Source organism: Biomphalaria glabrata, chromosome 7, assembly GCF_947242115.1.
Source record: "Biomphalaria glabrata chromosome 7, xgBioGlab47.1, whole genome shotgun sequence".
In the NCBI taxonomy this organism is placed as follows: Eukaryota; Metazoa; Mollusca; class Gastropoda; family Planorbidae; genus Biomphalaria; species Biomphalaria glabrata.
In genome coordinates this window covers 20,661,920-20,689,331 of record NC_074717.1, presented here as the reverse complement: position 1 = coordinate 20,689,331, position 27,412 = coordinate 20,661,920, and the positions used below count along the sequence as shown (strand labels likewise).

The 27,412-nt window shown below is 36.7% G+C and overlaps 3 protein-coding genes and 1 long non-coding RNA gene across 5 annotated transcripts in view; all 4 read right to left on the bottom strand.

Annotated features, from left to right (window-relative positions):
• Positions 1 to 1,273: 1,273 nt before the first annotated feature.
• Positions 1,274 to 2,194, bottom strand: LOC106051170 (FMRFamide receptor-like). The gene has a single exon (XM_013206311.2). It carries the CDS (start codon positions 2,192 to 2,194, stop codon positions 1,274 to 1,276), a length of 921 nt encoding a protein of 306 aa, XP_013061765.2.
• A 12,537-nt stretch (positions 2,195 to 14,731) lies between these two features.
• LOC106070675 (FMRFamide receptor-like) lies at positions 14,732 to 15,760 on the bottom strand. Its single transcript, XM_013230630.2, has one exon. The coding sequence runs from the start codon at positions 15,758 to 15,760 to the stop codon at positions 14,732 to 14,734; it is 1,029 nt and encodes a 342-aa protein (XP_013086084.2).
• Positions 15,761 to 21,399: 5,639 nt separating this feature from the next.
• LOC129927353 (FMRFamide peptide receptor frpr-18-like) lies at positions 21,400 to 22,437 on the bottom strand. The gene has a single exon (XM_056035951.1). The coding sequence runs from the start codon at positions 22,435 to 22,437 to the stop codon at positions 21,400 to 21,402; it is 1,038 nt and encodes a 345-aa protein (XP_055891926.1).
• A 3,648-nt stretch (positions 22,438 to 26,085) lies between these two features.
• The window catches only part of LOC129927219 (uncharacterized), a 28,205-nt gene continuing 26,878 nt past the window's right edge, over positions 26,086 to 27,412 (bottom strand). For both annotated transcript variants that reach the window (XR_008778833.1, XR_008778832.1), the window contains one exon: positions 26,086 to 26,311. This is a non-coding gene — a long non-coding RNA (uncharacterized LOC129927219). The remainder of the gene's footprint in view (positions 26,312 to 27,412) is intronic.

The window sequence follows — 27,412 nt, the reverse complement described above, 5'->3', positions numbered from 1 at the left end:
TTAAATATAAAAAAAATATTATTCACACTTTTTTTTACTTTTCTTTTGTGTATTCACAATATAGATATTGCATAATTGATGTCTATTTGACAAATATGGTAATGTATGGTGAGCAGCTTTAGATACAGTACACTACATTGTTACAGAAAGAGTAACAGTATTTACACGCCAACGTTAGTGCGAAGGTTGAGCTTGTTTCTGTTCCACCAGCTCAGGAATTCTCGAGTCAGTCTTTGAAATAGTAGAACGAATGTCAGTTTCTGCATAAGGTGGAATTAATAACTAGCAAGCTGAAACAAAAAAACGTATTTCTCAAAGATTTGAACTTGGACATGGAAGAAGACGCAACACGTTCTCAGACTGAACTGGGTAATAAGAAATAAGAAATATTTTGAATACCAACTATGATTTAAAGATGCTTGTTACAGCACGTTACAGCACAACTTCCAAATAGTCAAAAAATCCTAATTTTCGGGGGTCTTAGTCGACCCCTGGCAATTGGTCATTAGAAACCCTGTTCTACTGTCTTCTGCACAAACTAGAGATGAGGCAAAGATTCTCTTTGCATAAGATTAAAGATTCTTTCTTCTTACACTGAACATTATGTTCCACTTGCTGTCAACGAGTTCTCCTATGCTGTAGAGACACTGATTACTATTAGAAAATGGTTATTTTTTATAAAGTTAATATCAACTCACTCTGTTTGTCTGGCTGGCTTGCAAAAAAAATGGGTTATTTCTCCCACACCCATTCTAGGATCAAGCTGAAACTTCGCACAATTATTCAATGACATAAACAAAACATGAATCAATATATAAAAAAAGGAACCAATTAGACAATTAATTACCAGTATTTTTTTTTGTTTAATAGCAACAAGGTAAACTAATGCTTCAGTATTCACAGAGATGACTAAATTTGTTGGGTTTAGTCCCCTTAAAAAATTGTTAACTCTCTTTCTCCGATCAAGCTGATACTTTAAACAATTATTTATTGTACCTAACAAAACATGAAACAATAAACAAAAATACTCAATAAGTCAATTATTGGTAATTAATTATTTTGTTTGATATCCAATAAGGGAAATAACTTGTACATTATTGGTAGATATGGTTTTAAGGACGGAGTTCTTCTCATTTAGATAAGCATTGATGAATGTTTTAAAAAAGGATTTTTTTAAATATTTTGCTTTTTATTTAGTGTAATCTAGCCAATGCGACATCAGAGTTCTGTTTCAACATTTTCATGAGTATAGATTTATACCTTGAACTCATCTTCAAATAGATGAATATACTGGCGGTTGCGTTGACGCCTTCCAGCAGGAAAGTGATTTCCCAGGTTCTCCCTCCACGCTGTATCCAGGGACGCTTAACATAGCTGCGGCTGCGGCAACAACGGGCAGGTAACTCACGATAAATATTCCAGCAATCAGAGTTATCATCTTAATGACTTTCTGATCTCTGGTGGAAGAAAGGTCGCCTCGCGAAGAGGAAGTGACTTCACTGCGCCATTTGGAATTTTTTCTTAGTGTAATGACTAGGAGCACTGTGGAAAAAAGAACCACAGCGAAAGCCATCAGCAAAGCCAAATTGTTCACTGTGACAGCTATATTCTCCATGCTTTTACTGTTCTGGTCCTTTGAAATAAACATTAGCATGGTTCTGTTCGTCTCGGGGATCATGATAGACTCTATCTTCCTAGAGAAACACGGCGGAAATAGGGTAGAAATCACTCCCGCAAAAATAACGGTAACGATAGCTCTCGATCTCCCGGGAGTAATAAAAGCTTTCACTTTCAAGGGTATCGCCACGCACAGGTATCTCTCGAGCGTGACAAAAGCGGTGAGGCAGCTGGCGATGCGGGAGAAGATGATGTGAAGCCAACTGATCATGTAGACAACGGGGAGGTAACCCAAGGCCAACTCTGGGACGCTAAAGCAACTTATGAGCAGCAGGACAACGGAGCCGCCCAGCTCGGCCAGTGACAGTGCTAGAAGGGCGATATTGACAGAGTCACCTTGACCCATTTTGCTGTAGACAATGATGTTTACAGAATTGAAGATGATTCCAAGCAAGCTGACAAGGCCTTGAATGATTCCGTGGACTAAAGTAAACCAAAAATAGACATCAGCATCTATAAGAGGATCAAATGTGTTGACTTTGTCCGTAAACAACGGTCTTTCTGTTAGGTTGGCCATGCTGGATAAGATGTACGCAGAAATTCACACCTAAATCAGTCTCCGTCATCTAAATAGTGTCTATTTAGGCCTTGAAGACATTTTTAAAAGAACTAATAAAATCAAATTAACAATGAACCTAAACTTGGTCAGTGGACAAATTATAATGGTTATAGTTATGATCGATTTCATTCTTTCTAACATTTAATAAATACGAAATTTCCATATAAGAAGTTTAAATCTTGTTTACATCTCTACAATGTCTTAGATATTCCTCATGTTCATTTGTTCTACGTGCTCTCAGAGATTTCTTGGAGAACATAACGAAATTAGTTATAAAACCCCAATTATTTAATCCACGAATCCCTATTAAATTTGTTTATAGACAAAGTGCATAAACTTTAAAATGACGTGAATAAGTTGTTGTTTTTTTTTTTCTTTGGTTCTGAGTTTATCATTAAACGGTTTTTGTCATGTTTGTGTATCCGCCTTATTTGTTAGTTCAAATGTATGTTTTACATTTAGAGTCTTTATCCAGAAGAAATGAAAAAACTAATAGTGAATAAAATAAACGAGAAATGGACAAGCTCTCATACGAATCACAAGAAAGATGATGCCTATTGTAAGCTATCCCGACAAGATCAACATCTAATCAGGACCGGACACAACAGAACGAGACAACATATGTACCGGAAGCTCAAAATTGGAACCAGTGAAATCTGCCCATGTGGAGTGTCACCAGAGAATGCTGACCATGTCCTTCAAAACTGCTCTCTTTACCAAGAGGCCCGTACAAGACACTGGCCCCAAAAACACCCCAATAGAAAGAAAACTATATGGAGAGCTCCTTGATTTGGAAACAACTGTAGATTTCATCTTATATATATTGGTCTAGTCATCTGAACGCTCCAACATAACAATGAGAACAAGGAAGGAGAAAAATGGAGAGTCTCACCAGTTCAGATATTTCTACGGCTGAATTGTGATTAAAATTAATTATGAGAAGAACAAGTTATTGAAAAAGAAAATCACTATTTCGTCTTAAAATTTGTCAAACTGAAGTATAACATTGAAAAGCATGACCCTTATAATAGACCAGATGATGACCATGTTCTCGTGTCCCTTCTCACTTTTATGTATAACAAATCGTTGACTGAATCGACCTAGCTTCTATGAATTTATTAATATGTTGCTTTTTAGTACCATTCTCTTACAAATATTTTTTTTAACAAATATTTTTGTTTGTCTGTAAGGGACATTTTGAATGCTAAGCTTAATATTCTTTATATATTTCTAAATGAATTTTTTTTACACTCTATAAACTTTTTTTAGACGTAATATTTTGTTAATAATTGACCTTTTTTTACACCCAGTTGGCCTATATCAAATGAATTAAGTTTGAGACACAAAATCAATATCCACAGACACTTTGCTCCTATCGAGCAGACTCACTGAGTAGAATACACTCTCGGATCATTGAAGTTTCTACTAAATTGTTTTAAAAGTGACAATTAAAAAGTTTTAATTCACGTGTCATTGATTTTGTTCTCTTCCATTTGTGTCCAATGATACTGAGACATTCCACCTCTTCACCGTTTAGAATTACTTACTAATATTCAAGAATTCGTTCTGCTAATAAGGCCTCATTTAAAAATTGTTTTTAAAATTGTAAAATATCAATGAAATAAGATTTTTTTTTCTAAAATTATTTGACGACCTCCATAAGCTAATTCTCATCCCTGCTCGCGTGAGACTGTGGAGTTAGATGTTATAAAAATAATGATACATCATCAATGCAAAGGCAGCATTGACTATAGCGATCATTTCATAGCCAGTTGAAGTCAAGATTTTGTTTGATTAGAGATCCATTAAGACACATGTTCCATAGCTCTTTTTGTGTGTCACAAAGAGCTGAACTGTAATTAGAACTATGACAATACAGTAACTACGGTGCTATAGATGTGTAGAACTACGAAAATACAGTAACTACGATGTTATAGATGTATCTAAGTATTTGTAGAGTTAAAACAACAGGAACTGACGTAACAAGGTGATCACAAGTCATTTCCTCGTAACAGTCGCAGGCGGCACAGAATAGGAATCTGAAGGAATCTCGTGTGGTGCTCGCCAGGCACTTGGGTCGTATTAAGAAGCAATAACCCCCACGGACAAAAGGCTGAGTAAGTTCCAATGTCTTAAGCCTGACCACTGGAAATAAAAAGTATTTATTTGTAAATAGTTTCAAGGGCGCTTTATAAGATGCTCACTGTCACGGACTTGTGGGTAAATGTTGGTAACATGTTCACAAAATAGAAATGAATATATATTTATATATATATATATATATATATATATATATATATATATATATATATATATATTGTTATAAACCTGGTGGTGGCACAAATGGGGGTAGTGGTGTGTGTGTAGTCTCCCGACGCAAATCGCCCCAGGCCAGCGCTAGACGAGCGGTCAACCGTGACGAGGTACAACTGTCGGCCGAGTCGTGTCAACAGGACAGTTCGGGAAGGATCGCAGCGTCACGAGAGTTGTAGTCACCTGACCACCTAGAAACGTCGAGCGGCGTTCTGTCCGGTTCGAGAAGGCCAGTAGGGACCCTATATAAAGAGCGGAGGTGTCGCAGTCAAGACGGTTCAGAAAGGAGGTTCACGACAAGAGTTCAGAACACGGTCGACTACAGCACAGTTCAGCGGTGTGGTTCTGTACGGAGCATTACGACGGTTCAGTGCGGAGTACTATCAAGTACAGTTGAGACGAACGGCGTCTTGATCTTGGTCTGTGATCGAGTCCGACACAACGAGCCCAAGTGTGTGAAGTCAGTCCTGAACTGTTGAACCCAGTGCAAGCCCGGAACGAGACGGAGAGGCCAGTGCAAGACTTGATACGGCGGAACGGTGTTATCGGAGAGATATTTGTTATCGCAGAGCTATTTGTACTGTTCTACGTGCTGCCAATTGTACAGTATTGGCTGTTATTTATGGACATTAAACCTTTACGTTATTTTGGAGTCCTGACTTGTCAAGTTCTTTAAGTTGGTGGTGTATGGTGCAGTTTGCAGAGAGCCTGGAAAGTGAGATTCGTAACAACTGGTGTCAGAAGTGGGATCGAATCGGAACGGATTGGATCGGATCTACTATGGCTCGTCTGAAGCTGCTGTACGAACTTGAATTTATAGAACTGAGACGAGAATTGCGTGAACGAGGGCTGAAGAATGGCGGAAAGAAGGAAACTTTACAAGCACGCCTCCGAGAAGACATTGTGGAAGAAGGTGAAGATCCGGACACATATCTGTTTGAAATTAAACCAACTTTAGGAGAGCTCTTGCACAAACAGCTAGATGACTGGAAGGAAGAGTTGCGGGCTATGAATACGACATGGATGAAGTCCAACGAAGAGACCTGTACCAAGCTTGAAAAGATGTATATTTCGGTGAAGGAAATCACGAGCCCCGTGGTGAAGACGATGGACGTGTTGGAAGAAACCCCGTACGACCAAGGAGACATGAAAGATAAAGGAGCTGCGCCATCGTTAAACAATGAACAAAGCTTTGAAGAAATAGGCAGTGACAACGGCAATGCTGATGAATGTGGTGCTGCCTGTCAATCTGAAAACAGGGAGTACAGGCCTGTGGAGCCGAAAGAGACAGATGAAGAGACAATGGAAGCTGCCCATAGTTCGAACGAATCTTGTGCTGAAGCTTTACCTGATATGAGCACCTCAAACAGCAAAACAGATCAAGAGAACGCTGATTCTGCCTACAAGCCTGTTGCTGAGGGACGTTTACATGATGAAAGCTACCAGCGAGGCTTGGACCATACAGACGTTCGTCCAGATGCTAAGCTTAGCGAGAGAAGCCCTGGTGGTGATAATGAGGACCCATTGAAACCTGACGAAGCCGTTGAGAGACATATGCAAGTCGAGAGATACCAGCAAGGTCCGAACCTAATAGACGTTGGTCCAGCTGCCAAGACTGGAGAGGAAAGCCCTGATGGTGGTAAAGAGAATCCAAGGCAATCTGACGTTGACATTGATGGACATTTGAAAGACGAAAGTCATCGACAAGGTCTGAAACCAACAAGTGATTGGCCCGAATCTGAGACGAGAGAGAGAGGTCCTGATGGTGGTGAAGAAAGCCGAATGGAGCCTGAAGCCGAAGACGAGGGACCTTTGCACGAGGAGTGTTGCCAACCTGCCCCACGAGCATGCACTCCAGACAAGGCAGAAGATGATGATCTGTTCCACAATTCCCTGTCCTGTGGATTTGAAGCCCATCCCAGTCCTTCTTCGCAAAGCCCTATGAAGCCACCTCTTTTGCCAACAATCTTGGTAATCCCTGCCCTTACATCCTATACCTCTCCATGTGTCGAGTGGCTGCCCTCAGTACCAAACGACAAGAGAGCGATGCAACTACAACGTCACTGCAACAAGAGGACGATCAACTGGAGGAAAAGAAGAAGGCGGCGTTTGCTTAGTCCAACGTGCATGGTGATGCTACCAAGAAATAACTGCAGCCACATGAAGACCAACTGGCGGAGAAGAAGAAGAAGGCTACTTTTGTTGAGTGCAACATGGATGACGATGCGACAACGACGTCGATGCAACCAGATGAAGGCTAACTGGAGGAGAAGAAGAAAACGTTTTCTGAATTCAACGTGGATGGCGATGAAAGCGCGACGGCGAGGCAACCAGGTGAAGGCCAATTGGAGGAGAAGAAGGAAGCGACCATTGCTGACTGCAACATGGATGGCTCCGTCAAACTCAAGAGGCAAGCCAACTGCCACCGATCGACCCCCACCTACAGCGATGAAACTTCACAGCCAACGCCATGATGTTGATTCTGTCCGGGACGGACAGATCTAAGGAGGGGGCAGTGTTATAAACCTGGTGGTGGCACAAATGGGGGTAGTGGTGTGTGTGTAGTCTCCCGACGCAAATCGCCCCAGGCCAGCGCTAGACGAGCGGTCAACCGTGACGAGGTACAACTGTCGGCCGAGTCGTGTCAACAGGACAGTTCGGGAAGGATCGCAGCGTCACGAGAGTTGTAGTCACCTGACCACCTAGAAACGTCGAGCGGCGTTCTGTCCGGTTCGAGAAGGCCAGTAGGGACCCTATATAAAGAGCGGAGGTGTCGCAGTCAAGACGGTTCAGAAAGGAGGTTCACGACAAGAGTTCAGAACACGGTCGACTACAGCACAGTTCAGCGGTGTGGTTCTGTACGGAGCATTACGACGGTTCAGTGCGGAGTACTATCAAGTACAGTTGAGACGAACGGCGTCTTGATCTTGGTCTGTGATCGAGTCCGACACAACGAGCCCAAGTGTGTGAAGTCAGTCCTGAACTGTTGAACCCAGTGCAAGCCCGGAACGAGACGGAGAGGCCAGTGCAAGACTTGATACGGCGGAACGGTGTTATCGGAGAGATATTTGTTATCGCAGAGCTATTTGTACTGTTCTACGTGCTGCCAATTGTACAGTATTGGCTGTTATTTATGGACATTAAACCTTTACGTTATTTTGGAGTCCTGACTTGTCAAGTTCTTTAAGTTGGTGGTGTATGGTGCAGTTTGCAGAGAGCCTGGAAAGTGAGATTCGTAACAATATATATATATATATATATATATATATATATATTGTGTGTGTGTGTAAATACACGACACGATAACTGAGTAATAAATGACCATGGAAAGTTTTGGTTGGACGTGTTTTTTAAGTATTTAGTACAATTTATCGTAGGGACTGATCAATGAGTGTTACCTTTCAATTCTATTACGTTGTATTTATTGTTGCTGACATTTTGTGTAATCAAATGTATTTCTGGTTCCTTAAACAAGCTTCATCCTTATCATATCCTTAACAAATACATACCATATACAGTGGCGTAGCAAGGTACCCGTGGGCCCAGGTTTAAAAATATGTTAGTGGGCCCCCCTTTTCCCAATAAGATGAATGTAAAGTGAGGCAAAACAATGGAGTGATATGACTGTATCTATACATTTACCAAAATACATTCAAATGCAAGTAGTGTACATTCTTTATAAGTAATTAGTCACAATGGCATTACGTTTGGTTCAGTTTGGACTCTGACAAGTAAAAGTGTCTTAAAAGTCATATTTTGTACAATTTCTTAACAGAATAAAACGATTTAAAGGTGTTTCAAATTAATAATGATTAATGAGTTCTACATTCTACACATTTACATTCCAAAAGCATTTCTATGTGAAAACTTTTGAAATATAATACTAATTCTACTTCCATTATTTAACAGAAAATAGATCGAACATTTTTCTGGCCTCCTAAGTAGACACGTCAGTAACCAGTGAATCTATTTTCTAAACTTTTGACTGTTTCTCGCTCAATGGAAGAACACAAAGTGAAGCCTGCTCTCTGTGTCTTAGAAATTCTTATATAGTTTTGAACAATCGAGATTCTGAAACTGACCGCTAAGCTAAACAAACTGATACAGGCAAAGTGAGAAATAAGATGCATGCTGTGAAAATGTTTGGAAAATCGTATGATCAAAAGCAGTTGTCTATGATAAAAACAGCCAAATCTCGTGTAGCCGTTTAAAATCAAAGAAAATAAACAGCAAAATCTCGTACATAGACTTGATAAGTCGTTATGAAATGTTTCTTTAAAGGATTGCATCTTTAAACAATATTCTAATGTAATATCATCTGGGTCAAATGCGACTAGAAGAATCGTGGCATCATATAACTATTTGTCGTTTGCACTTGAAATGAAAGAAAAGAAAGACACTATTCCATGATTAATTGAGATATTTCTCTATCTTCTAGATCTTTGTTATAAGCCTGCTCTTCAATTCGGTTTCGCCATTCAATGTACTAGCACAAACACGATTTTTATGTAACATGTTTCTTTTGTTTGCTTCATACTTTTTTTATTTGTTAATTTTTCATCTTATTTTATTCTGTTGTAAACATTTAGTAAACTATAAAGAAGACAAGATAACAATTTGAGGAAGGCTTGCACTATTTCAAAGTGTTTACTCTGACATTTATTTAGTCAGTTAGGATCTCAGACTTGCTACAGTTTAACAAATCTGTTTCAACGGTAAAAAAAAAAAAAAACATATTTAAATATTTTTAATACAGAAAATAAAAGAAACAGATTGAGCTTTGAAAAATTGAATAATTACCAGATGTATCAAAATATAAATTTGTGACCATCAGGACTATCCCTTTAGACCTAATTGTTATTGTTACCCCGCCCCTTTCCTTATTTTTCTGTACAACACACAAAGATATTTTCTAAAGCAAACTCTCTCTCTTCCCCCTTCACATTACAACTAATACCATCAAATGGTTTGTGAACATACACGGATACAAAGAATGGGACTATCTGGCAGCGCATAGTCTCTTTAGACCAGTAGTTCCCAAACTTTTTGGTCTCGTAGACCCCTTGCCATGTTTTCTTGCTTTTGGTAGACCCCCTGCTAAAACTTGCAAATGTTTGCAAATTCATCAACATTTTTTTAAAAGAAAGTTCTAACTGTAGTGAGTTGAAGAGTGAAAAGTAATTTAAAACTACATATTGTGTTAAAGAGTTCTATCTTTTTTATTGATAAAATTTAAATTTAAACCAATTAAAATAACAATTAATATGTATTGCTGGAATCCCCTAACACACTGGAAATGTTTGTTTTTTTGCAGGTTTATCATCCCTTGCTACAGATATCATGTTTCATATAGGAATTTGTTGTTTTTTAAAGTAGTCTTTCCAACATTAAATATTAAGTAATTAATTTGCCTAAAGTGTCATTGTAAAAGGTTTCGCAAAGAACAGTTTCTCGTCTAGCCTATTTCTTGATCTTTCACGTGTGGAACTGTTTTCATTAACAGGAGAAAGGCAATAGCGAGTAACTAGAGCCTAAACCAATAACCTTGGCTTGCTACCCACCTAGCAGAACGAAAACTCAATTCAAACCTCTCCTGCCTTGCAACTATACCCAAACATGGGAAAGGTTTCATTAGTCAACCCTGAGGAAAATAATGAGATGGTGACCATTAGGCAGTTTGTATCACACAGCGCTACACCTTGTCAGCCCTGTGACGCCGCTTATCCCTAACTGTATATATGTCGTTTGCAAAGAATTACATAAGAAGCTTTTCATTTTATAACTCATGCCACAGATGTGCCCTTGAACTGTATTGTTGCTTAAAGAAATTCTTTTAATAATTCCATATATAGGTTTGTGTAAAACTCCTGGTAAAATTAATGTTTGACCTATGCTATTTTCCATATTTTGCTATAGCCTAAGTAAAGAAATATTGTAAGATGATCACAAATGATCATCCTCTCTATATGTTGTGGAAGAGAGATTTTGTGAGTCTATTCTGAAATTTATTTTTGAGTGTTTGAAAGTTATCTTCTATTTGTGTCAGGGTGGCATTGTCTCTCAAATGATTCTCCAGCGTAATTGGTTTCATATTGTCATAAAAAGGCACTTAGGTAAACGCTTGTTTGAAAAGAAAGGAATGAATCCCAATTTTAAATAATCAACGCTGTTCAGTCTACATTACTTTTTTTTTTAAACATTAGTTACATGTAAACAAAATTAAGCTATTTAAATAAGTATTGAAATTAAATGCAACAATTTTTCATTTGAATAGCAGGATAAATATCAAAGGATTAACTAAGGAACAAATGATATATTAGAGTATCAAATAAATTACATTAATGAAATGTGAAAATTTAGTCACGACCTGCTTAAATTAAATCTATTATTGTAGACCCCCGTGGACATCTCATAGACCCCCAATTTATTTTTTCATTTTCGTAGACCCCTTGGAAGTCTTCATAGACCCCTGGGGGTCTATATAGACCACTTTGGGAATCACTGCCTTAAACACACAATTAAGGCTAGCCACCGTTACAGTAAACCTGATGGAGAGCAGACCCTTACATTTAAGTAATCCAAGCTGCTAACTTAAAACTTAAAACACGGGTTAATGTTTTAATACTAATATAAAGTTTATAATATTTTGAGGGAGCTTTTCAGATTTATGTTAGCCTATATTTCTTTTTACAAAAATACTTATTTTTTTCTTTAGTGCCATCCTAATAATAAGTTCTCACGTGGGCCCCAACTGGTCAAGAGTACCGAACCCAAGTACAATCAACCCCACTGCGCCATTGTTGCTACGCCACAGGCTGTGGGCCCCCAATAGTCGTGGGCCTGGGTTCATTGAACCCCTTCGCTCCATGGATGCTATGCCACTGATCATATAATATCACATCGTTGTTTGACTCATTCTTTCTCAAGAAGACAATGAATGCACCCATATAAATTACTGGTGTAGACTGCTTTTCCTTAAGTTGGGCAGAATCTTTTACAAATAAACAGACTAATTCTGGAAAGCCCAACGTTGCCACATATATAAGAATGAATCTGTCCTGGGCCAATCAAATATGACGTCGTTCTTACCCATTGTGTACTGTCTAAAGCTACCTCCACCCTTTTGCTCTCTACAAGTGTCCTACCAGCACGCAGAGCTTCTTTTTCATGCTGTTCGATCCTGGGCAACTTTCTTCCACATAACTTGCTTCTTTGATTTAATCCTTTTGACTTCCAGTGAGCATTAGGCCTCAACAGTACTTGGGCATCGGACTCTAATCTTGGCAACTCCCTTCTGTTGGGTCCTGCAGTCTTACCCACATCATCCTCCAGCATACTTTCATTGATAGCTGTAGCCTTGAGTTCCATCTTGCAGATATCTCAGTAGTTTAGTCTTAGGCGTCCTTTCGGTCTGAAAATCTCGCTAACCCTTATCCCAGCAGCCAGGCTAATATCCAAGAACAACGCAAGCTTTGTTGTGGCTGACTTCAAATGGTGAGTAGCGGCAAATTGTAAGAAAATGAAGAATTTCCTCATTGGGAGCGAGGCTTTCGGCCTTTTTATTTTAGGGGTAACCGCGCTTAGTTCAAGGAAAAAGGATTAAATGAAATGATCATCTAGTTAAAGATGGGACTTAAAGAGAGATTGGTGAATAGCCAAATATCTTCATACAATGTGCATTTTTACAAAGATAGAGGCACATTTCTTATTCCATACTCTAAAACAAATTTGGACTTTGAGTTTATGTTTCCACCCTGTCTTTGTAACCTTGTTTTTTTATGCTTTCTAACTAGAATGCGACCTTTTGAGGAAATACCGAAAATAAAATACAAATGTTTGGTAGAAAGCTTGCGTTTTTTTCGCGAATAGCGGTCCCAAAGTTCCGATTTTGTCAAAAACCGTTCTCAGTGAGTATCTAGGAGATAAAAGGAACCTGTGCATGAAATTTTATGCGCATGCGTGCAACAGTTTAATAGATTTCGTGATAAATGAGTCAATGGTATTTGGCAAAAACTATTCTTAGTAAGCTAATATATTTGTCTATTAAGCGTTGTTTAAAAGTCTTTGAAAAAAAAATACTTGTTTACTTAATTTAAAAAACAAACAACAAATAATTTCGCTTTCCATAACGTTGTTTTTTTTTTAGTAAGCAAAGAAAAATAGTGAACTCGGATATTTAAGAGCGCTTTTAGTTTTTGAGATTGAAGCGTGACAGGGGGACCGTGGGACGGACGGACGGACGGACGAACAAAAGAGTTTTCTCTTTCCTGTCTGTGTCCCTGTCCGTTCAAGTGTTGCCTACGCTACTGTATTACAATTTATGGAGTAAGTCATTTCATTTCATTGTGTTCTTTTTATCTATGAATAATTGTTTAATCCAACGCTTTCAGTATGAATGCTGTAAATGTATATAATCTTTTCTGTTTCTAAAATTTATTTGTGTTGAAGGCAGCGCTTTGACGGTTCTCCACTAGTTACAGTCACCAGTTGTCCTTAGTAGAATATCAAGAGAGAGGTCGTTTAATTCTTTCACGTCCAAGTTTCATCATTTCTTTGGACCACAGTTTCTTAGTGCTCCCTCCACAGTACCTCCAAGGATGACTTTGAAACTGAGATGTAATTTGCATGAACTTTTCTACATAGGTGTCTCTTACCTCTTGTGTGCTCACCGAGAAGCTGTATTGATAGATTCGCAATTTAAGAGAGAAATTGGCGAAATTTCCAAAGATTTCTATTCAACCTTTTTATTTAGTTTTAGGTATTTAAAAAAAAAATCTACTTATAACTTTAAAACATAAATGCAAATGTTCAAGTGCATAGAATTTACTTCCTTTCTTTTTAAAACACTCAATTTAATTTTTTTTGTATTTGAAGTGTCACAGAAAAAAAAAAGCGGGTGGGGGGTGGTAATGCCAAAACAAAAACAACACTATTATATTGCCTATAAACTATTTCAATACAGCGGAGCATGGAGGGAGCATGTGTGTCTGTGTGTGTGGTAGTGTTATACAAATGCTCTAATTAAGCCAACATGTTTCACTTCAACTTTTGGTACAGCCAACACATATTTCACTGTAGAAATAATATTACGAGGATTAGCCAGAATTTGCAAGAAGGACCTTTTATTTTAGCATTCTTTATTTTTACTAGGAAGAGATACTTGATTTGATGGGCCAAAATGTGTAGGGCGTGTTATAATGTGACCCGTTCCATTTGATAAAGAAAAGAAAATAACCTATAGTCTTACTTCTATATCTATTTCAACGCAACGAAGCACGTTATCGGTGATACTAGACTTCCGAGACCAAAATTATGTACTTGGAAGGAGGAAGCGTTATGATGCGGTCTGTTCTTTTTTCTTGAAAAAAAATCCTAAGGATAAGAATAAAAACATAAAACCTATCAAATGATTCATCGTAAAGGATACTAGAAATCACAGGCCGAAACTATGAGAGTGGAGCTTTATAATGTAGGTCATTCCTTTAGAATTGCCAACTAAGAAATTGGGGAAGGTATTTGGTCAAAACCAACTATATGAAGCATAGCAGCTTTTTCACCGCAGTATGACACGAGTATTAGGACTACTAGAATTCACGGGCCAAGTCTGTGGAAAAGTGTTAAAAACTAGACTTAAAACAGGCTACAGTAGGCGATTAACTCTTTATCTCCGTAATTATTTTTCCACGTTCTGTCAGAATTGTTCATTTTTCACCTTTGAACATTCTACCCTGTTATGATTAAACTTCAATGACATTTTTGTTTGTAATCAGAAAACATTACTTTTGGTATAGAATTATAGGAGAATGCATGCTCTTTTTATATAAGACAAGTTATGCTTCCTAAAACCACAAATTAATTTAATTAAATTGGGTTAAATCAACGATGGTATCGTTACTTAGGAGAGAAAGAGTTAATTTTTTGGCAGGGCGTGAGAGAGATGGGCCTTTGTTCGAATCGTAAAAGAATTGATAATCGGGCATCCTAGAATTTTCAAAGAATAGTATAGTGATCACTAATTGTGATTAATCAGAAAATACTAAAAACTTACTTTATGTCATTGGCTCAGTTTATCAAAAAAATGTACATGCAAACACTACTTTGCTATAATTATTAATCTATGTGTGCAGATGCTCGAAATAGTCAGGCTGCTATTCTTGGATGTCACAAAGATGTTAATCTTTCTTAATGGAATCTAGTCAAGCCGCCATGTGAGTTGAATTTCAACAATGTCAAAAGTATAGATTTATATCTTGAACTCATCTTCAAATAGACGAAAATACTGGCAGTTGCGTTGGCGCCTTCCAGGAGGAAAGTGATTCCCCAGGTAAGGGTGAAAATCCTGGTGTAGTTTCCCTCCACGTTGTATTCAGGGACGCTTAACATGGCAGCGGTCGAGACGACAACCGGCAGGTAACTCACAATAAATATTACAGCTATTAGAATTATCATCTTGATGACTTTCTGATCTCTGACGGAAGTGACGTCGCCCTGCAAGGAGGAAGTGACTTCACTGCGCCATTTTGATTTTTTTCTCAGTGTGATGACTAGAAGCATTGTAGAGATGAAAACTACAGCGAAAGCCAGCAACAAAGCCACGTTGTTCACCGTCACAGACGTGTTCTCCATGTTTTTACTGCTTTCGTCCATGGGAATGAATATTAGCATAGTTCTATTTGTATCGGAGATCACCATAGACTCAATTTTCCTAGCAAAAAACGGCGGGACCATGCAGCTAGTCATGCCCACAAATATAATAGTAACGACAGCTATCGTTCTCCCGGAAGTGATTAGAGCTTTCACCTTTAGTGGCATCGCCACGCACAAGTATCTCTCGAGCGTGACAAAAGCGGTGAGGCAGCTGGAGATGCGGGAGAAGATGATGTGGAGCCAACTGATTTGGTAGACTGCAGGTAGATAACCTAAGGTCAGTTCTGGCACGCTAAAGCAGCTCATGAGCAGCAGGACAACGGAACCTCCGAGCTCAGCCAGTGACAGCGCCAACAGAGCGATATTGACTGAGTCACGCTGACTCATCTTGCTGTAGACAATGACGTTGACAGTATTGAAAATGATTCCGAGCAAGCTGACCAGGCCGAGAAGGAACCCGTCAACGATAAGAAACCAGTTATACACCTGAGCGTCTATCGTCATTGCATTGAATGTATTATCAGTACCAGTCAACAGCAAGCCCCCATCTGTAATGTTGGCCATACTGAGTTAGATTTGTGCAGAAATATACAACAAAACACGCTCTGCGCAAACTCAAGTAGTTACAAAATCCAACTCTTGCACAAAATTATCTTTAAAAGAACTAATAAAATAACATGAACTCTAAATCGAAACTCAGAAAGATGACAAATTAATATGGTTATGGTCATTGTTAATTTCATTGTGTATAAGAGGCACACAAGAAAAATTTAATTTCAAAATAAAAACGTATTTCTTTCTAGCTGTAGAACAATGGCTAGGTCAGATGGCTATGTCAAATGGCTAGGTCTAATGGCTAGGTCAGATGGCTAGGTCAGATAGCTAGGTCAAATGGCTAGGTCTTATGGCTAGGTCAGATGGCTAGGTCAACTAAATTGGCATCCCTACCATCAGACATATAACCGAGTTAGTCATGAAATCTCATGTATACATTATGCCAATGAATCCATTCTAAATAAGTGTTTACCAGGAATAATATTTTACACTGCAGTCACTATGTACAACATACATCATCAATTGCATAGTAGTCGGGCATGTATTGGTTTGAACCACATGAAACGCTAAATATCTCTCACATTTAGTGCAAGCTAATAGTGTGTCCCTCAATGTCTCATTTGTTCAGAGACTAGGTTCAACAAGTCCCATGTGACAACAATGACCTCTGGCCTGAAAGTTAGAAGGTACAAAAAATAAAAAGGCTTGGCTAAACAATAAACAACATTCAAACAATAGTTCAAACAGTAGAAAGTTAATTTACTCTATCAGACCAGCCAATAGAAAACGTTGTTTGTTCCCTGCCAGTTAAATGCACAGGTGATAACATATTTTGGATGGAATCAACGTAACGTGTCATTGTATCCTGTCGTCTCTTAGTGTAATTCTCTTCAAAATGTCTTCATGACTCCACAATTATAATACCGCATGTTTTATACGTAACGAAACATTCTCATGGGTATATTAATGCAAGAGTTGTTTTTTTAATTTAATACTCTACCTGACATTTTTTGAAAGGTCAAGCTTTGTTAACTTAAACTATTTAGTTTTACCAGCAGGTAGGCTCATTATCTTTTGTTAATTTTAAACGCAAATTTAATCAATTAATGTCCACAGATAATGATGCTCATATCACGCAGACAAACATTAGAACACTTATTTGGAAATTTGAGCCAAATTTTCTTAAAATTGATAATTAGTAATTCGTCGTTCACTTAGAATGGATCTCTCTCTCTACCATTGGTTGAAAATGATATTAAAACGTCCTTCACCGTTCACAGTTGTTTAAGAGAAATCGTTCTCCGATCTAATAATTTTTTTTAAATATAGATTTCTAAATTTGAAAATAGTAGTGTGATTTAAATTTTTTTTTAATGCAACGATTACTTGACGACATCTTTAACAAATGTTAATCACTGTCTGCCGGTGTAGAAGGATACTTAAGAACTATTGAGCCACCATTAAGACAAATAATTCCTTCAGTGATCTCTTAAAAGTCTCTTAATGCCAACGCTTTTGTTTGCATAGCAGTCATTACGAAACATTCTTCCTGGTTCTTATTTTATTACGAATAGCTTAAAAACGATTAGCACGAAGAGTTCTCGGCAATAGCGAAGCTTTAGATGTAGAGATTCAAGAGCATGAATTTGCAAGAAAAAATTAGGTAACAAGATTACAAAAAGAGTTTGTGTGGAATTACAAACTCAGAAGCGGCCCCCGAAGTGGTTAAAGCAGGTATTTTCATCATGATTATCAGAATCTATGAACTACAAACTATCGACAATCACAAACCTTCTTCTATACAAAGCATACGTGTGCGTACCAAAAGTGTGGCCGATATTTTTGTATTGCAATGTTATAATAATTCAATGAACTAATTTTTATGAAGATATAGTTCAATGTGAGCCTGACCTAACGTATGTTATTAATGATCATTTGACTGATGGTTGATGAAGATCCAATTTGTCATTCAATGCCTATGGAAGAAGTCTTTCCGTTTGACTAAGTGTCTATGGAAATCTCAGTGTGTTCGTCTTTTAGTAAATACAACTTATGGTATAATGCTGTTTTAAAATATTATTGAATTATATTCATAGGGTACTAAATGCATTCTTTCTAATTTAAAGCAAAATTAAGCATTTTCTTATATTTTATGAAGTTGTCTAACAGAAACCATTTGATGTAGTAATACACATATTTTTATTACACAATATTTTTTAGAATAAATTTTTTTGCATAAAGATTATAAAGATTAACAGAAAAATCTCTTCCCTTACTTAATATAGCCTCCCCTTTTTTTTTCGAGATATAAACGGAACCAAAAAAAAAAAAGGACGGACATACAGACTACACAAAAGTAATAGCCGATACGATTGATGTTTAACTTAATTCGTGAAAAAAAGATTTTTTGATATTTCTTTTCCTTGACGATGGTCTGAAAGTTTTGTCATGATTTTAGAAGATCTATGGTAGTTATTTACAGAGGAAGAATTGAGGAAAGATGCCATATAAAGAAAATATCTTCAAATTGTTTCACAGACTTCTTCAGTTTCGCCACTTGCTAAAAAAATGTATGTCAAATGTATTTAAAGTATATCTACACTAACATTTTGTATTTGTTAACATTTTTAAATCAGATTTTAAAAAAAATTACCAATGACTATTTAAGTAGGTGTGGGAAATATGCGAATAAGTATAAAGTGTGTGTAGGTGTGGGAAATGTGTAAATGCGTATAAAGTGTGTGTAGGTGTGGGAAATGTTTGAATGAGTATAAGGTCTGCGTAGGTGTGAGAAATGTGTGAGTGAGTATTGAGTGTGTGTAAGTGAGTAAATGCATGAACATCGCTTGGCGTTGGGGATACCTCTCGTACCCCCTGAGGGAACTAAGGATAAGTAGGACGTGGAAGTATTTCTTTTCATCGGATGGGCGTCTCAGGAAACAGGCTTAGAATTTTTTTTTCATCTTGACCCTTGGCCTATTGGCTTTGTATAACCTTCACCTCTTAACGATCTATATTCTTTCCAAGTCACCAAAGATTTTCCTTTCACAAATTCTGCAACTTTTTGCATTCTTCATACATTTCATAAAGTTGTTAACTAGCTTCAATTCATATTCGTCTCGTGTTGATCTAAACATTTTCGTAGATAGAATTATCAGCATACAAGCGTTGCATAAGCAATTTTTATTATTTAAGTTAATTTTTTTTTTTAGAATGTTAATAAATTATTACCTCCTTTTTCATATCGTCAAAATATACTTATTCTATTCATTTCTTTTTTTTCCTTTTCTAAAATCTGAAAGAAAATTAGTGCGCCCAGATGGATTACTGGTGTAGATGTAATGCCTTAATTTATGCGCAATCTACTTGACTTAACAAGTCAATCCTTGAGCGGCATAGTTTTGTCTATATTTCTTGCATTAGAATGATTCTTTCTTAAGATCGTCAGATTAGAAAGAGTTATTCCTTTTAGTTGGGTCTAAGGCTGTCTCAGCCCTTTTGATCTCTGCAAGGGTCCTAGCAGCGCAAACAGCATGTGTCCATGATGACTGATCTTGAGAAAGTTCTATTCAAATACTTTCTTTGATTGTTGAAGTCATGTCTGTGGAAGAGTCTTGGAAGTCTCATGGGTCTGGCGCAACCTCAGCATAAAAAAGTCCTTGGAATTGATCCGTCTGCAATACGGGTGATATATTCGAGCAACACGTTATGTCCCTTTGTCACGAATTGAAATACGTTGGATCAACTATCGCCTGCAACCTAAACTTAGACAATGACGTGGCTTCTGCAGCCACATCAAAACTCTCAAAGTAAGTCTACAAAATACCAAATTAACTATGGCAACCAAAATGCAACTCAACAATGTTTGTGTTTGGAGTACTTAAGTAAGCACTGGTCAACAAACACGCAACAAGAGTGCAGTTTTCGTATGAGCTCCTTGCGACGCATTATGTGCATCTATCGGAAAGATTGTGTCTCTTAAGAGGACATTTTAAATCTGCCCGTATTGTAGATTTTCAAATATGGCGTCAAAGCTTTTTGGTGTCTCCGGTGTCCAAGACAAGAAAATGTTGAGAAGTTATGTGTTTAAAATGTTGAGAAGTTATGTGTTTAAAATGTTGAGAAGTTATGTGTTTAAAATGTTGAGAAGTTATGTGTTTAAAATGTTGAGAAGTTATGTGTTTAAAATGTTGAGAAGTTATGTGTTTAAAATGTTGAGAAGTTATGTGTTTAAAATGTTGAGAAGTTATGTGTTTAAAATGTTGAGAAGTTATGTGTTTAAAATGTTGAGAAGTTATGTGTTTAAAATGTTGAGAAGTTATGTGTCTAAAATGTTGATAAGTTATGTGTTTAAAATGTTGATAAGTTATGTGTTTAAAATGTTGATAAGTTATGTGTTTAAAATGTTGATAAGTTATGTGTTTAAAATGTGAAGGATGTGGCAGAATCCATTCTTTGAAGCTCTTCCGTTGTAAAAGTTGTATTTCATTGGTACATTTTTAAAGTTTAATTTAGCATCCTTGACATTGTTTAGCTTATCGTTAGTTCCAATACATAGTAACTGTTACGCTCTTATCACATTTCAAATTGGTTCATTCATTATTATTGCAATCATGTCTTTGAATGGTGAAACTTGTGCATGACATATATGCGAGCAGATTCAATAAAATTCAAGAGCAAATATAAGTTTTAAATATATATAGGTTATAATCTCTTGTCATATATATATATATATATATATATATATATATATGTGTGTGTGTGTGTGTGTGTGTGTGTGTGTTAATAGAGGCACAAACCTCTTCGTTCTCTTCTATTACATTTGTACATAGCTTATTCTAATGCCAGTACATGATCTCCTTATATTCAGGGTATTGCTTTTAAAAATGGTGCATTTGTATGTTAAAAAAGACGTTTATATTTTTTTCATATATTCTATTTTTTACGAAGACAAAATGTAGCCCCTAGTAAGTAAAAGGAGCAGGCCACAAAATGTAGCCCCTGGTAAGTAAGAGAAGCAGGCCACAAAATGTACCCCCTGGTAAGTAAAAGAAGCAGGCCACAAAATGTAGCCCCTGGTAAGTAAAAGGAGCAGGCCACAAAATGTACCCCCTGGTAAGTAAAAGAAGCAGGCCACAAAATGTACCCCCTGGTAAGTAAAAGAAGCAGGCCACAAAATATCATAAAATCCTAATTTCAATTTCTTTTTTAGTTTTTGAGATCAAAACATGATAGACAGATCATGCTGTCCTTTTTTTTTCTTCAAGCCGATAAATGGCAAAAGCAAATACTTGAAATGTATCAGGAATAGAAGCTATTTGAAGATTATTGAAAGAAATCGACGTTTAAATAAGCTTATATTTATATCTAGAGTCCTGTATACACAATATAGTCCAAGACAAAGCATTGCTACTGAAAAATATATTATTTCCCTTTGGGTTGGTTTACATATTCACTATCAAATCCTTGCTCAACTGTACTAATTAAAAATTAAATTAAAACCTATCGGTCACAACCTTTCATACTTTCGCAAAATCTCTTAGTCGCCCTAATCCTATTTAACAGATATAGACAAACAAACCAACAGTAGTTTATTATAAATGATAGCTCAGTGTATACTAGAGATAGTCAAGCTGCTATCTATGTCGTTACACCATGGTTCTGTTCTGTAATCTAGTCAAGACACTGGAGGTGAATTTCAACATTGTCATGAGTACACATTTATACCTTGAACTCATCTTCAAATAGACGAATATACTGGCAGTTGCGTTGGCGCCTTCCAGGAGGAAAGTGATTCCCCAGGTTATTGAGAAAATGATGGTGTAGTCTCCCTCCACGTTGTATCCAGGGACGCTTAACATGGCCGCTGTAGAAACGACAACGGGGAGGTAATTCACAATAAATATTACAGCTATTAGAATTATCATCTTTATGACTTTCTTATCTCTGGCGGAAATGACGTCGCTTTGCAAGGAGGAAGTGACCTCACTGCGCCATTTTGATTTTTTTCTTAGTGTGACCACTAGAAGCATTGTAGAGATGGAAACTACAGCGAAAGCCAGCAACAAAGCTACGTTGTTCACCGTGACAGACATGTTCTCCATGTTTTTACTGCTTTCGTCCATGGAGATGAATATTAGCATGGTTCTATTCGTTCCGGAGATCATGACAGATTCTATTCTCCTAGCAAAATATGTCGGGACTATACTGGTAGTCATAGCAACAAAGATAATGGAAACCATGGCCGTCGTTCTCCTCGAGGTTATTAAAACTTTCACCTTCAAGGGCATCGCCACGCACAAGTATCTCTCGAGCGTGACAAAAGCGGTGAGGCAGCTTGAGACGCGGGAGAAAAGGATGTGAAGCCAACTGATCAGGTATTCTACAGGCAGGTAACTCAAGGTCAGCTCGGGGACGCTGAAGCAGCTCATGAGCAGCAGGACAACGGAGCCGCCCAGCTCAGCAAGACACAGCGCCAACAGAGCGATATTGACCGAGTCACCCTGACTCATCTTGCTGTAGACAATGACGTTAACACTATTGAAGATAATACCGAGCAAGCTGATCAGGCCGAGAAGGAACCCATTAACGATGAGAAACCAGTTGAACACCTCGGCATCTACCCAACCGTTAAATGTATCATTTGTACCGGTCAACAGCAAGCCTTCCTCTGTTATGTTGGCCATACTGGGTTTGATTTGTGCAGAAATATACACCTTAACTTTCCTGGACTTTCTAGATAATGAAAAAAAGTAACTTTTGTACAAAATAAATGAATGTCGACAACTGAATGTGTTGATTCATTTTTATGGCAATGCTTGTATTTAATCTCATTCTTTACAACAGATCTACATGAAATTTAATATTTCAAACTAGACAGATCTACATGAAATATTTCAAACAAAAAGTTACAATTAAATAATTAGTTTGTTTTTTTAATCCATTCCTCCTTAATTAATAGAGCTGATCAACTCATGTATTCAAAATTTAAAGAGAAAGGGAAACAAATTAAACCCACCCCAATCGCATTCCCCCCTTAGTACCCGAAAAAATTCTGGTTACGCCTATGTATAAATCTACTGATAAAAGTTTCTAGTTCGGTGATAGAGACATTAAAAGACGGTAGTCTAAACTACAATACAGGATTTAATAATAGATAAAGAATTGATTGATCTAGTTAGAGAGAGTATTGATACTTTATATATAAAAAAATGATAAAAGTATTATGTACTTATGTATATTGACACACATTATTTCTAGCAGCCCAGCTCATGATTTCTGCACGTTTCTGAACATCTGTTTATTTATTTCACTCTTTACTATATTGCCACTGAGATGTGTTCAAAATATACCAAATTTAATTTTAAGAGGATTACATTTAGAAAAAGTATAAGAGTTTTTCTAGTGTGGCCAACACATAAAAATTGTCAAATTTCTAGGAAAATCGTTAGAGCCGTTTTCGAGATCAATATCCATCCAGTTAGGTTTATTATTAGTAATAATTTGAATAACCAGTTAGCTTTCAGTAATTTTAAGGTATAGCGTGTTAGAATGCCATTATGTTGTCAATCACCTATAGATCTTTAACATTTGTCGCATCCAGATCTACAACTATTCAGCAGAGTTCGTTCATCTCCCGACATCAATCGCTCTATAATGGTGTCTGCCTATGTTATTATGTATCTTGGCTTTTACAAAAATTATTTTAAAAAATATGACAAATCAATTTTTGAGATAAAAACTGAAAGACTCGCACATGGACGGAGGACACAACATCACTAGCAGCTTTTCTTCTTGGTAGAACAACAAACCCAAATGTACGGGTTGAAAAAAACTTAACAAAGTGAAAACAATTTCATTTTCTTTTCTTTTAGCAATTACCTAAGCGGGATGTTCTGGAGCATCGGATCAAGTTGAAACTTGACACAAATATTCATTGGTGTAGACATCGCATACATCAATTAAAAAAATAATGTATTTGTCAATTAATTACTGGTATAATTACTGGTAATTATTTTGTTTGATAGCAACTGGGGAAATTAATCCTTCAATATTCACAGATGTCGCTAAATATTTAGGGTTTTGTCCCCTTAGATAGTTGTAAACGTTATTTCTCCAACAGCCATTGCTGGATCAAGTTGAAACGTTAAACAATTATTTATTGCACCAAACAAAACATGAATTAATAACAAAAATTAAACCAATTAAACAATTAATTATTGTTACATAATTATTTTGTATGATATCAAATAAAGGAAATAGCTTCTATGGTATAGAAATGTAGTTGTAATTGCGCAGTTCTTCCCCCTTGATCAGCTTTGTTTCTTTTAAGTATCTTTAAAATATTTTGCTTGATGTTTATCGTGACATTTAGTATGTGTAAATAAAATGTGTGTTGTGTTTACTTGCCTATCATCCAATTACCTCAGGAAAAGATATTTTGTTGAAATTGACACTAAACTCTTTAAAAATTGACAAATATTATTTGTTTCGTTCACTAAGTATTGCCTTTTACTCTCCCATTTATTTAAACTTTTTGCTGAGACGTCTTCCCTTCTCCCATTGGACAGCTGGTAGTATTAGCCTCGAGGTGAAATCGTTCTCCCAACTATTATATCCTTTTAATGACATGTTTTGAAAATAACAAAGACATTAGAACCCTGTTTATGCCAACAAAGACATGACATCATCCTTAGCTATACTGTTCAGTGCGCGAGAGAGATGGTGGAGTTAGTTATTATAAAATTTAATGAGCCATCACCCATGACAAGCATATTTTAACAATGATAATTAAGTAGTCCATTAAATACCATCGCTTTAATGTTGCAGAGAAAATAATTGAGACATACCCCTCCCCCAAGATATTAATTTGTCAGGAAGTGCTGAAAAGTGATTAGGTCACAGAAAATATACTAATTACCACGTCAAGGGATGTGGCGTAGCGAGCATAGCGGGCGCCTGGGGCATGATGGCCCCCTTGCTCCTCTCAACAACGCCCTCCGGTCAAGGATGTCTTTGTGTAAAAGTAAAACTTTAAAAAAACAACACAAAGTTGCAGAAAGAAAAATGTGAGTTCAGGCTGTAACGTAAGTAGAATTTCGTTGACATTTCTGTTTTCTAAAAATAGCGCTAAACAAAAACAATTGGTAAAAAATATTTCTAATCGCACAGATTTAATGTTGTTGGTCTAGGTCTATTAAAAATGTAATAACATGACTGATCCAAACTAATTTAGACAATTACACTTCGTATAAGCTTTTGTAGAAAAATTTTTTTTTATGTTCTTCCTGTTATTTAGTTGGCAACAGTAACTATTATAAGTTATTTATTAGTTTATAGTGAAAATCTCCACTACTTTATTGTTGATGTTTTGTACAAAAGCTTGACGTTTACCCTGCTATTTGTTCACTTACTGCACGTGCTCGGGCGCTTTTATATGTGTATTGAATGTGTATTGAATGAGTCGTACACTGCAGACCTGAGACTACCAATGTCATTCTTTATTTGAAACGCACTTTTTTTATATACTTTGATGACTATGCACTGTAGACTTCAGAACAATGCACTTCTGCACCTCAGAACGTAGAAAATTGCCTGGTGTCCAGGCTACGCCAATGACTTCAATTCTTTTTCGTCTAGTGGCACAATAGAATTGACCAGTGATGCCCAACCCAATTCGACCTGCGGGCCATTTTAATTTCTGACACTCATGTTGCGGGCCACAGGAACGAAGAGATGCAGAAACGAAATGAAATTGACCTGAAACTATTTCATTAGAAGCCCGATGGTCAGGTACTTACATTAATGAATGGGATATTTGACGTTTAGCTTTTTTTTTTTCACGCGTCAGAAAATAGCTTCATTTCTCTACTTCAAATAGGAGCAGCCTTGTAGCTAGCTTTACCACCGAGTAGTTTTTTATTCGCGGCTCCTCGTATTTTTATTATAATTTCGTTTATATCTTAATCTTTTTTATTTAATAATCAAATATGTTGGCTTATTATCATGTTCCGCTCACTTTTCCTGGTAGATTCTACATTCAGAGTCCCTTTTAATAAACACAAAAAAGCTAAAGGTCATGGTACCAATCCATTGGAGAAAAAGTGAGGTTGTTAAAGATACATTTGTAAACCTTTTTTTTTTTGGGGTTGGGGGGATTTTCTAATCTTTGTGCCGACATTTCGGCAGGCCGGATGGAACCGCGTCGCACCGGATGTGACCCGCGCGCCATATATAAGGAATCAGCTAAATTCTGGCATGATATAAACATTTCTTTTAGTCAATAGTTAATGTTACTTTAGATGATTAGATATTTCAACAAGTTTATTATATCCATATCTTACTCTTAAAACATTTCCTTAAGATATTTAAAATATTTTTAAGCATTATTATCGGCATTATGTTTCTAGCATAATACGATCAACTATCAGAGCATTTCTTTGTTTCAATGAATATATGGCTCCTTATGTCTCGGAAGACAATGGATGAGCCCAGGTGAATCCATGGCTTTGGTTACGTCTGGTGACGGGGCAGAATCTGGTGTGACTGATCAAGCCGATTCTGTAGCGACAAAAACAAAAGTTGTTGAAACATTGAATGCTTTTTTGTTGGAAATCTAACAACTTTTTTCTTAATTCAAACAAAGAATCGAAATTCTTTTAGAAAATAAGGACAGAGAATTATGATAATTATCTGACAATGTTTAAATTATGTTTCTGGCATCTAAGCGGCAAAGACCTCGTCACCAATGCTATTTACCAAATATTACTATAAGGTTAAGATAATAATAGTCTGATCAGGGCCGTCGCGAGGGTCGTGGCTGCCTGCGTGCAAAATGTTTTTAAATTTTTTATTAAGACTGTAAGCTGAACAAAATACAAAAAACTCCCTAAAATTTAAATCCAATTATTTTTTTTTAGAGTGATGTGTTCAATATAAGACAGATCTTGTGTTCAATCCAATTTATTGAAAAAGTATTTGGATGCTCGCACAATTTCAGAGATTTTATTTTCGGAACCATTACAATGAGGTAAATTTATAACTGGAATATTGAATACGTCAAAGGAGTTCTTCCACAACCGTACTAAATGTTTAAATTGCCTCTATCAATTGTACAAAAAAATCTTTCTTTTTTTTTCGGTGTCAAGCAAACAATTCGAGGATCCTCTAAAAGTGAAACATTGCCATTACAAATACTTAATTACCAGAATTCTATAGCAGACTGCCAGCTCTGTTCTTGAATATTATGCAATGTTTGCTGTGTTGTATCTATTGTTGTTTTCTTTTCAAGGGGAATTAATAGTCAAGACATTTATATAGAAATGTTCTTTATTGGATCTTCATTATATATTCGTGTCTTTTCAGAATTTGTTTAATATGTCCACAATTGTTTACTTTTTTTTTTTGTACCTGTAATGTCGTATAGATCGCAAGGTCTGAAAGGGAAACTTTACTCTCCTTTTAACTCTTATCTCGTTTTTATTTATATTCCCCTCAAACAACGGAGATACATCTCAGAACAAAGACTGAAGTGACTCGAAATACAAACGTTATTGACACTGAACCTTTTCACCGTTCGATTGAAGACGTAATAGTACAATGGTGAAAATGTCCTAACAATTCAAATGGAAAAATGATGTCAGTTATTTTGGTGTGTGAGTG